Source organism: Rana temporaria, chromosome 1, assembly GCF_905171775.1.
Source record: "Rana temporaria chromosome 1, aRanTem1.1, whole genome shotgun sequence".
NCBI lineage: Eukaryota > Metazoa > Chordata > Amphibia > Anura > Ranidae > Rana > Rana temporaria.
The window spans coordinates 246,591,166-246,603,422 of NC_053489.1; the positions used below are offsets into that span (position 1 = coordinate 246,591,166).

General features: G+C 45.7%; 1 protein-coding gene and 1 long non-coding RNA gene across 5 annotated transcripts in view; both read right to left on the bottom strand.

Annotated features, from left to right (window-relative positions):
• The window catches only part of SLC12A6 (solute carrier family 12 member 6), a 110,923-nt gene extending 102,450 nt beyond the window's left edge, over positions 1 to 8,473 (bottom strand). Inside the window, exons 1-2 of one of the 4 annotated variants that reach the window (XM_040352733.1) lie at positions 8,374 to 8,473; positions 2,815 to 3,087 (exon numbers count right to left, since the gene is read on the bottom strand). In XM_040352733.1, coding sequence (XP_040208667.1) covers positions 2,815 to 3,049 — 235 coding nt within the window. In that variant the 5' untranslated portion in view covers positions 3,050 to 3,087; positions 8,374 to 8,473. Of the gene's footprint in view, positions 1 to 2,814; positions 3,088 to 7,654; positions 7,755 to 7,820; positions 8,251 to 8,373 lie in introns of those variants that run through there. The other 3 variants (XM_040352724.1, XM_040352743.1, XM_040352753.1) reach the window with 3 other exon arrangements.
• A 1,249-nt stretch (positions 8,474 to 9,722) lies between these two features.
• Positions 9,723 to 10,375, bottom strand: LOC120924883. Its single transcript, XR_005746461.1, has 3 exons — positions 10,266 to 10,375; positions 9,888 to 10,142; positions 9,723 to 9,765 (listed from the first exon to the last, which is right to left on the bottom strand). It is a non-coding gene; the product is annotated as an uncharacterized LOC120924883 (long non-coding RNA).
• Positions 10,376 to 12,257: the final 1,882 nt, after the last annotated feature.

Genomic DNA, 12,257 nt, shown 5'->3' on the forward strand with positions numbered 1-12,257 from the left:
AATCAGATTCATTTTAAAAACAAAACACTGCCCTGGATTTGTTTGTTTTTGTTCTGTGGGTCTCTTTACTTCACAGAAACATGAAACCAGTTTAAAAACGAAAGTGAAACTGTAGGCACATTATATGATTGAATTTAATCTATTTTTAATCATTTTTAAAAGGAATCAGTTAACTTTTATGTCTCTATACCCTGTAAACAGTCATTTCAGCAAAACATTTTTTTTCCTTTAGTGACCCTTTAACTCTTTGTGAATCTAGCTATTAATAGATAAGTACAAAAGGTGGCATGCACATACTTGGACCTAACTCATAGTATGCCAGCACATTTTATGAGGTGGCTGAATTTCTGAAGTTCAGCACAAAGAATTATGCATATATTAAAGCGGAACTAAAGTAAGTATACTTACCTCTGTTTCAACGGTCAAATGACTGCAAGGTGCCTCACTGGTGCCAGCATCTTCTCCCCAGCTTTTGCCAGATGCCTGTCTTCAGCCGTCAGGATGACATCACCCTTTCACGTGAACAGGGGCTCAGTGTTCCCAGCACACAGGCACTGTGCTAAAATGTAAACTTAGCTGTGGTTGTGCAGCTCAGTGTACATTGTACAGGGAATTGCAGAACGGCAAGTGTATTTTATTGAACAAGAAACATAGCATGTCTCTTCTGCAATAAAGGGCCTGTCTGTTTGCATTTTAAACTTTATTTTAGTTTTAATTGCTCAGTATGACACAGTTACTTGCTGTTAGGGCCTGTTCACACCAGCCCACATGATAAAATGCATGTGTGCTAGTGTAGGGACAGTGAGAGGCAGTGTGATGCGTTATTAAACCAAGATACGCCTAGCACTGTTTATTTTAAGTTCTAATACAAAATTATACTTCATTCAAGCCTATGCATGTAATTAATTGGAAGGCACTGTAGTGCTGTGTGGTGTACTACGTACATTTGCAGCACGTCTGCATTTTAGTGTACTGCACTGCCACCCAGCTAAATGTTTTTTTTTCCTTTATACCCTTGATTTGAGCCTGCGCTGATCTTTGTAGATGAACGCAGCTCAATTGGTATAGTGTGACTGAGCGTACAGTCATGCCCTGCATAAAAAGAATTTATTGCATGTGATCACTCTCCTGCAAATTAAATATAGATCTGCTTGTGTGCCCTAATGACATAATAAAAAGCGCAGGGAAACCACATGGAGAACATCAGTTATAGATATGCAAGTGTTGTTTCCATTGCTAATGCAACAATCAAAGCTTTTTTCTGTATCTCAATTAATGTGTAAATAACAAAGACTGGGTCTCTGTGATAGAGAAACGCTTATAGTGAACAAAAAGTGAAATTATGATTTATCCTCCAGAATGCTGCATTAGTGGTGTCAGGAGTAGGACAGGAGATACAAAGTGGCCTCTTGCTGAACACCTAACCAAAGCTTGTGGCTAGCGTGTTACCATGGTCAGGGGAGGGCTGGCAAGGGGGGCAGGGTGGAAATCTCCCCCTGGGCTGACACTATGCACAGCCACCGGCCGCCACACCAAATGCTGTTTTTGAAGAGCAGGAATATGCCTGCTGGAGCTCTGTTAACACAGGTCACAGCTGCTGCTCACCTCCCACTTTGCAGCCGTGCCTGTGTCAGCTCCGAGGTAGATGGCTGCAGAGCTGAGCTATGTCTCGTCTCACACATAGCTCAGCCTCAGCGCACACCAGCGCTGACATCCCCTTCTCTCTCTGCACAGACACGAGGAAAGATAGAGCTCATCTGCTCCTCCTCCTTCTGAGTCTGCCCTGCCCACACTCCCCAGGCATGTGTGGGCACTGGACAGGAAGTTTGAACCCAAAAAAGCATCAGGCAGCCTGCCTGCGCCTCAGCCTCCATCCTGGTAAGCTCACCCTCTCTAGTCTCTCCTGCCTCCCAGTGTTTAAAAAGGGGTGCTCTGTGGACTTTGTTAGGGGAGGGGGGCAGGCTTTGGTGAGCAGAGACCCTCTTTTCACTCCACAGAACTTTATTGAAATTCCATTAGTGACATTTCAATAGAGTTCTATTCACCACTGTGTTGCAATGTGGTACTTTGCTTCGCAATACATGCAGTATTTTTTTATGGTAACTCCTTCCTCCCTGGTAACTCTTCCATGCCTGCCCATATAAACTGCTATTCTAGTTACCTATATTGTAACAACCTTTCCATATCAGTCACTGACCATTTGCTCCTACAATGTTAGCCCTCCTGCATTTGCTTTTTTTAAATGTAGGAAAAACTAATATGGAAATAATAAACTGTACACTTTACAGATCAATTTCTACTGCTTTAAAACTGTAGTAAAGTCCGCTTTGTGATTTTTACCTACAGGTAAGCCTATAGGGCTGACTATATATGGACCAATCTTTGGAAGGATTTAAAGAGATATTAATGCCAAAAATGTATGATATGGCAGCTTTTACCAATCCTTAAAGTGTTACTAAACCCACAACAGTAAAATCAGTCTGTATATGCACTAAAGCAGGTTTGTTATACTCACTGTGGAGTCTAAGGGGTTAATCCTCTGCATTGCGTAAAAAGGCTGTTTGATTCTGTCTTATCTCATTTTTTTACATCACAGAACCCTGACATTTTAACAGGGGTGTGTAGACTTTTTATTTCCACTTTATCTGCATTTGTCCAAAGACCAATTCCCTAAGTACAATATTATTGTATAAAACTATCAGATTATATCCACTCAGGATGTTTAATATAATGAATTATTATGTTTAACATGTAGTCAAATTATTATTTGATACAAGATTAGTTTGTGTCTCATTGTTTCACATTGTGGCTTACCTTCACCACTGTCCATTGGGTTTGTTGTCCTTTCACTATTTGGATCCACAGCAGTGGTGGCTAAAGAGCTATCACTGTACCCATCACTTCGACTAGCATCACGAACGCTGTCCCTTGAGCTGAATCGGACTCGAGAAGAGGAGCTGAGATCTGGACTGGTATCCGATACACCACCTAGATCATCCATCTTGGTCGGGGTTACAGTAAACCTCACGGACGCCATTTTGGGAGGCATTGGCGCCAACTCCTCGCTGTTCGCGGCCACCTTTCCACCTAAACAAGTGATATATAAAGATGTTATTAAACGCTATATATGAAATTAATAAATGCAGCCTTTCTCAACCATTTTGTCCAAAGAAACCCTTGAATTTTTTTTTTAGGTCTCAATAAACATCTGCTAAAACCAATTCATTGGGGGTCAGAAAGAAAACTGCCATTTACATTGGTGGCCATTGAGAACAATGCCCCCCTTACAGTGATGGTCAGATTGTCACCCTTCCAGACACCTAAAAAGATCACTGGTGTCATACAATTGGTTCTGCCAAGTTGCGTTGGATCCTGTAGCGATCATACGGAAGGTAATCAGCCACCACTCCTAAAAACCCTAGCAACCTGTGCGGTAACCTACATTTCATTGAACCCTGGTTGACAATGAATGAATAAATGTAACTAAATTATATCATTTTCAGAAACAAATAAGCACAAATGAATCACTTTCAAAATAAAAGCAAACTAAAACCTAATTTATAGCCTTGGAGAAAAACTCTTAAAATATATTCCTTAGGGGTCAGAGGAACAACTGTACTTTACATCGGCATCCAGGGGAAGAATGCCCCCTTTGCAGTGATGGTCAAGATGCCACCCTTACATATAACTAAAAAGGTGTCATACAACTTGTTCTGTCAAGTTGAGTTGGTCCTGAAACTATGCAGGCAGAATCAGATGGGAGGTCAATAGGCCACAGCTTGGTAAACCCCTCAAAACCTCTGGAGAAATGCCTGCAAAAATCTAATTATTAGGGGTCAGAGGAACAAATGCCCCTTACATTGGTATCCAGTGGGAAGAATGCCTTCCTTACAGTGGTGGTCAGAATATCATCCTTACATACAGCTAAACTGATTGTTGGTGTCATACAACTGGCTCTGTCAAGTTGTGTTGGTTCTGGAACTACCCAGGCAGCATCAGATGGGAGCTTAATAAGCCACAGCTTGGTGAATCGTGGGAAACCTCTAGAGGAACCCTAGTTGAGAGTGGCAGGATAAATCTAACGAAAAGATATCATTTTCAAAATCATTTCCAACATTAATGCAAACTACCACCCAACATCAGCCCTGGGGGAAAATGCCTGCAAATATCAATTTATTAGGGGTCAGAGGAGCAAATGCTCATTACACTGGTATCCAGTGGGAAGAATGCCTCCCTTACAGAGGTTCTCGCTCAGAGTGCCATCCTTACAAACAACCAACAAGGTCATTGGTGTCATGCAACTGGCTCTGCAAAAGTGGCTTTGGTCCTAAAACTATCCAAACGTCATCAGATGGGAGGTCAATCAGCCATAAGCCAAGAAATCCCTGGAGGAACCCTACAGTTCCCTGCAATGTTAATTTAGTTGACAAAAATATTTTCATCTACACAATTACCACTATTTTATAGTCAACTAAAATACAGTATGACTAAAACAATTGAGATGACTAAAACAATTGAGATGGCTAAAATATTTCTAAAACTAAAATGGCATTTTAGTTAAAAGGACTATGATTAAAACTAATTGGAAATTACATCAAAATTAACACTGGTTGTATATCACAGCGGCTAAATCTGTGTCTGTAGTACATGTTCAAACCTTAAAGTGATTGTAAAGTCTCGTTTTTTTTTCCCTATAAAATAACAAACATGTTATACTTACCTTCCCTAATGCAGTGGATTTGCACAGAGCAGCCTGAATCCTCTTCTTCTTGGGTCCCTCTTCTGTGCTCCTGGCCCCTCCCTCCTGTTGAGTGCCCCCACAGCAAGCAGCTTGCTATGGGGGCACCCAAGCCGAGTCACAGCTCCCTGTGTCCATTCAAACACGGAAAAACCCACCCGGCCCCGCACACTTTTTCCCCTGATTGGCTGGCTGACTTTGATTGACATCAGCGGGAGCTAATGGTGCCGCTGCTGTGTCTAAGCCAATCAGGAGGTAGAATCTCAGATGGCTGAGACACTGGTGAACATCGCTGGACAGAGAGGGACCTCAGGTAAGTATTAGGGGGGCTGTTGCACAGAAGGGTTTTTATCTTAATGCATAGAATGTATCAAAGCGGAGTTCCACTCGTTTGTAGGTTTATTACAAGTCAGCAGCTACAAAAAGGGTAGTTGCTGACTTTTAATAAACAGATACTCACCTGTCCCGATGCGGCCGCCCGAAGCCTCGCTCCTCTCCCCCTCCTCTCTGCCGGGCTGTCATTGCAAGTGTAGGCACCCAGCTTTGACACCTTGCGTCTTCACAGCCAGGCGTGCACTGCACATGCGCAAGTCACGCTGCGCTCTCCTAGTGGCCAGGCAATCTTCTGGGACCTGTGATGTGTCCCAAGACATTGTAGAGAGGGAGGGGCCATCTATGGGGAAAAGAGGAGTCACCTAGGAAGCGAGATGACGGAAGCAGGAAGTGAAACAGGAAGTACCTGTCAAAACCAGGTACCCACTCCCCCCCAAAAAAAATTACATGCCAAATGTGGCATGGGGCAGCACAGTGGTGTAGTGGTTAGCACTTTCACCTATCAGCAAAAAGGGTTGCTGGTTCGAATACCGACCACGACACCATCTGCCAGGAGTTTGCAGGTTCTCCCTGTGCCTATTTCCTCTGGTTTCCTCCCACACTCTAAAGACATGCTTGTAGGTTAATTGGATCCTGTCTAAATTGGCCCTAGCATATGTATGAATGTGTGTTAGGGACCTTAGATTGTAAGCTCCTTGAGGGAAGAGACTGATGTGAATGTACAATATATATGTAAACTGCTGCGTAAATTGACGGCGCTATATAAGTACCTGAAATAAATAAATAAATGTAAGGGGGCGAGAAGTGCTTAAAGCAGAAGTTCCACTTTTGGGTGGAACTCAGCTTTAAGATAAAGAACCTTCTGTTTTTACAATCCCTTTATTACCATAAATAATAACATTGTTATTAGATTTTTACTCCAGAAGTATATATAATTAGCTTGGCAATTCTATAGAGAATATATAACTATATAAATAATGTAGGGCTGTGGAAATTAATGATTAATTCCTCGATTGATCGTTAATTTTTTTTGATTGATCAAAATTCTTTTGATTGGTACTCACCTCTCCGCCGGCTTATGGGTCTTCAGGGAGCTCCGTCGGAGATCCGGTGACGTCACGTACACCGGTGGGGCTTGCCGTGTCCATCTGAAGGTGCTCCTTTGCTGTGCCTTCATATCTGCATGCCGGCGGGACCTTACTATCTGCCACACGCAAGGGCTGTTACACTTCCCTCTATCAACCTGGGATTCTACAGCCATCCACTGGGAGTTGTGATAGTTCCCTTCACGGGACATCTACATGCCGACGGACTGATGTTAACCCCTCCTCATCTGGATTCAGCAGTAGCATCGTTGTACACAGGGGTCAAGTCCTGGGGAAAAAAGTGTGGGAACTCCCACCCAAGATCCACTCCCCCACCAAAAAATAAATAAATGATACGCTCATTGGCATATTTACTAAACCACATGTTTTTTTTAAAAAGAAATCCCGCGATAACTCGCGGCAGACCTCCGCAATGTCTCCTGGGAACAATGACAAAAGCTCCCAGGAGACATTGCGACATCGAGGAAGTGACGGAATACCCGTACACTACCCGATGAATCCATATACAGGAAGCGGCCAGTAACATAAAGGATTACTAAGGTTCGCCTGCCCCTGACAGTGACTCGAGCTGGGCATCGCCACTTAGTGAAGGATTGGCTCAGACGGCTCGGCTGCTCTAGTCCTGCAAAGGGAACTGAGTTCCTGCTGTGAAAAAAGTGCAGGAACTCCGTTCCCACGCGTTCCCGTAGGACTTAAGCCCTGGTTGTACACATTTTTATACCGGTATCATACTTAGCTACATGTTTTTATGACTGCTTTTGCTACCGTTTGGTATTACTCGCATCATTTTTACAGTTTATGTAGCTACATCGATTTTATCTCCAGTGCAATATTTATTTTGTTACCTACTTGAAGACTATAAAAGTTTTAATGCTATTCCCATCGAGCGCTGCCTTTGTGTGTTTTGTGTATCCTGCTATGCATTTTCCCAGTGGTTGGTTGCTGCACTGGGAATCAGCCTGCAAGAAGATCAGCTAAAAGTAGTTGGATCTGTATGTGCGTTATAATTAATCAAAATTAGTCGATTAAAAAAAAAGAAAATCGATTAATCGAACAGGAAAATTTTAATCAGTAACAGCCCTAAAATAATGCATTACAATTTTGACTAAACCCATTCGATCTTAGTTGACTAAAGTGTACTGGAGGTTTTAGTTGACTAAAATACAACAAAAACAATTCAGATGACTAAAATACGGCTAAAACTAAAATGGCATTTTAGTCAAAAGACTAGGACTAAGAACTAAAAACTAAATTGAAATTTCATGTCAAAACGTACAGTGGTTCCATGGAAGCCTGGTTGAGAACGGCTGAATACATGTAATTCAATGGTATTCACATAAAGACAAATGAACATTTTCCAACATAAAGAGCAAACTAAGACGTAACGTCAACCTTAACCACATAGTACACATATCTACGCAACGTATATATAAATATATATATATATATATATAAATATAAATATATATGTCATTACCACACAGGTCCTTAGTGGACAACCAAAGACGTAAGCTAACCTGTACTCTAAAGAAAGACAACAAGAAGCCAATATAGGAGATTAAAGAGGAAAAGCGGTTTCTGGAAAGACGGAGAGCTGAAGGAAAGAAAGAAAAGCCATAAATTAGACAACAAACATGCATTACCCCAAAAGAAAGCGAAAAAGGGAAGTTGTTGGAGCGGAAGCACCAAGAGAACAGCTTTATCCAGCAATCAGAAGAGTGAAGAAGATGAAGAGGAGACCAATCCAGCCTGGAGCAGTGATGAAGGATGACAAGAAAGAAAGTCCCATACAAGGGGCAGCCAATGAGAAGAACACTTGTCTCTATTTTGGTAAATAAAGGAAGGGGGTGACTGTAGGTTGTGGGTGGGGTGTCCAGTATATTAGAAGGTAAGGGGGCGTGTATAGAAATACACTAAACAAGGGGATTAGTAGACAAGCAATGAAGGAGGGATGATAGGGACGGGAGAAAAGAAAAAAGCCCAGGAGGAAAAGAACAATACAATAACAACACGCAGGGAAGCAGCTGCAGAGACGGCCGCGCGCATGCCCGCTTTTATATGCATAAAATGCTGGACGGAGCCCGGTGCAGGAGAAGTGCGTGGGCGCGCCTGTTAGAAATAATGATAGGGGAGCGCGCTTCGTTAGTCGAACGTGGTCGTGTCCGCGCAGGTCGGGGGCGCGCTCAGCTGGTGTACCGTAAAGCGGCCTCGGAGTGGGGGGGTTCCCGGATGGAGGAGAGGATGGGGCTCCCCTCTGAAGAGCTGCTTGCTGTATAGATTGTGTCAGTGAGAGATAAATGGTGCCTGAGGAAGGACAGGAAGTGGGGGGGAACGCCTGAGCTGTCAGTGAAATGACACTTCTAGTTTATGAGCAGACACAAAGGGAAATGCTCCAACACAAGGCACCAGATGGAGGGTGTGGCTGCCTTGGCCTGTGCACTCAGCAGAAGGCAATGTTTAATGAATAGCTCAAGTGTGGACACAAATCCTTCTGTACATGTGAACAGTATAAATATGGTGGCTGACGATGTCTGCACATCTCTGGCTGCTGCGGGCTTGTTTTATACCCAGGCAGCTCTCTCCGGTCAACTCTCAGCAGAGATTTATTTAAAGAGAATAGGTACAGAAACTCCCAGGCTTCTAAGCCACCCCTTGTCTCCGCCCCATACCCACCTCCGACAACCGTCCCTTTGTCTCCACCCCATACCCACCTCTGAGCACTCTCCCTTGTCTCCACTCCCTACCCACCTCCGAGGACCTTTCCTTGGTTCCACCCCCTATACACCTTCAAGCACTGTCCCTTGTCTCCACCCCCTACCCACCTCAGAGCACCATCATACCCACCTTTGAGCACTCTCCCTTGTCTCCACTCCCTACCCACCTCCGAGCACCTTTCCTTGGTTCCACCCCCTATACACCTTCAAGCACTGTCCCTTGTCTCCACCTCAGAGCACCATCATACCCACCTTTGAGCACTCTCCCTTGTCTCCACTCCCTACCCACCTCCGAGCACCTTTCCTTGGTTCCACCCCCTTTACACCTTCAAGCACTGTCCCTTGTCTCCACCTCAGAGCACCATCATACCCACCTTTGAGCACTCTCCCTTGTCTCCACTCCCTACCCACCTCCGAGCACCTTTCCTTGGTTCCACCCCCTATACACCTTCAAGCACTGTCCCTTGTCTCCACCCCCTACCCACCTCAGAGCACCATCATACCCACCTTTGAGCACCCTCCCTTGTCTCCACTCCCTACCCACCTCCGAGCACCTTTTCTTGGTTCCACCCCCTATACACCTTCAAGCACTGTCCCTTGTCTCCACCTCAGAGCACCATCATACCCACCTTTGAGCACTCTCCCTTGTCTCCACTCCCTACCCACCTCCGAGCACCTTTCCTTGGTTCCACCCCCTATACACCTTCAAGCACTGTCCCTTGTCTCCACCCCCTACCCACCTCAGAGCACCATCATACCCACCTTTGAGCACTCTCCCTTGTCTCCACTCCCTACCCACCTTCCGAGCACCTTTCCTTGGTTCCACCCCCTATACACCTTCAAGCACTGTCCCTTGTCTCCACCCCCTACCCACCTCAGAGCACCATCATACCCACCTTTGAGCACTCTCCCTTGTCTCCACTCCCTACCCACCTCCGAGCACCTTTCCTTGGTTCCACCCCCTATACACCTTCAAGCACTGTCCCTTGTCTCCACCTCAGAGCACCATCATACCCACCTTTGAGCACTCTCCCTTGTCTCCACTCCCTACCCACCTCCGAGCACCTTTCCTTGGTTCCACCCCCTATACACCTTCAAGCACTGTCCCTTGTCTCCACCTCAGAGCACCATCATACCCACCTTTGAGCACTCTCCCTTGTCTCCACTCCCTACCCACCTCCGAGCACCTTTCCTTGGTTCCACCCCCTATACACCTTCAAGCACTGTCCCTTGTCTCCACCCCCTACCCACCTCAGAGCACCATCATACCCACCTTTGAGCACTCTCCCTTGTCTCCACTCCCTACCCACCTCCGAGCACCTTTTCTTGGTTCCACCCCCTATACACCTTTAAAGCACTGTCCCTTGTCTCCACCTCAGAGCACCATCATACCCACCTTTGAGCACTCTCCCTTGTCTCCACTCCCTACCCACCTCCGAGCACCTTTCCTTGGTTCCACCCCCTATACACCTTCAAGCACTGTCCCTTGTCTCCACCCCCTACCCACCTCAGAGCACCATCATACCCACCTTTGAGCACTCTCCCTTGTCTCCACTCCCTACCCACCTTCCGAGCACCTTTCCTTGGTTCCACCCCCTATACACCTTCAAGCACTGTCCCTTGTCTCCACCCCCTACCCACCTCAGAGCACAATCATACCCACCTCTGAGCACTCTCCCTTTTCTCCACTTCCTACCCACCTCCGAGCACCTTTCCTTGGTTCCACCCCCTATCCACCTTTAAGCATTGTCCCTTGTCTCCACCTCCTACCCACCTCAGCAAACCATTAAACCCAACTTTGAGCACTCTCCCTTGTCTCCACTCCCTACCCACCTCCGAGCACCTTTCCTTGGTTCCACCCCCTATACACCTTCAAGCACTGTCCCTTGTCTCCACCCCCTACCCACCTCAGAGCACCATCATACCCACCTTTGAGCACTCTCCCTTGTCTCCACTCCCTACCCACCTCCGAGCACCTTTCCTTGGTTCCACCCCCTATCCACCTTTAAGCATTGTCCCTTGTCTCCACCTCCTACCCACCTCAGCGCACCATTATACCCACCTTTGAGCACTCTTCCTTGTCTCCACTCCCTACCCACCTCCGAGCACCTTTTCTCGGTTCCATCCCCTATACACCTTTGAGCACTCTCCTTTGTCTCCACCCCCTACCCACCTCAGAGCACCATCATACCCACCTTTGAGCACTCTCCCTTGTCTCCACTCCCTACCCACCTCTGAGCACCTTTCCTTGGTTCCACCCCCTATACACCTTCAAGCACTGTCCCTTGTCTCCACCCCCTACCCACAGAGCACCATCATACCCACCTTTGAGCACTCTCCCTTGTCTCCACTCCCTACCCACCTCCGAGCACCTTTCCTTGGTTCCACCCCCTATCCACCTTTAAGCATTGTCCCTTGTCTCCACCCCCTACCCACCTCAGAGCACCATCCCTTGTCTCGACCCCATACCCACCTCCAAGCACCGTCCCTTGTATTCACCCCATACCCACCTCTAAGCACTGTCTCTTGTCTTTACCCCTTACCCACCTTCAAACACCATCCCTTGTCTCCGTCCCATACCCACCTCTGAGCACTGTCCTGTGTCTCCACCCCATACCCACCTCAAAACACCATCCCTTGTCTTCACCCCATACCCACGTCTGAGCACTGTCCCTTTTCTCCAACCTCTAGCCACCTCAGAGCAACGTTTTTTCTACTGGCAAAAAATTTGCAAGGTGAACTTATCTGACTGCTGTGCCTTTGAAGCAGGTTGTAGACAGGTGCAGTCTGTAGTCTCCGCTGCAGGTGGCACTCAACCGCAGAGGAAATGCTATCATTTCCTCGGTCACAAGCGGGCAGGAATCAGATTGGATGTGGACGCTGGTGGCCAAAGTCTATTTAGGACTCCGGCTCCCGGGCTTGGCACACTTTGTGTGAGTGGCTAGCATAGGGAAAGCTTCCCCGGTAGTGTGAGACTTACCACTTCAGTTCCTACATGACTAGGCCATTTTTTGCGATACGGTACTGCGTTACTTTAACCCAAATACATTTTATGGCTTTTTTTCCTCACAAATAGTGCTTCCTTTTGGTGATATTGTTTTTCGTGCTATATACAAAAAAAGACAATTTTGAAAAAAAAAAAAAAAATTCTTTCTGCTATAAAACATTCCCAAATAAAAAAAATGTAAAAATCGAATTTCTTCATCAATTAAGGCCAATATGTATTCTGCTTCATATTTTTGGTTAAAAAAAAATCTCAATACTTGTATATTAAATGGTTTGCGCAAAAGTTATAGCGGCTACAAACTATGGTTTATTTTTATCTTGTTTTATTTATTTTATACTAGTAATGGCGGCGACCAGCGA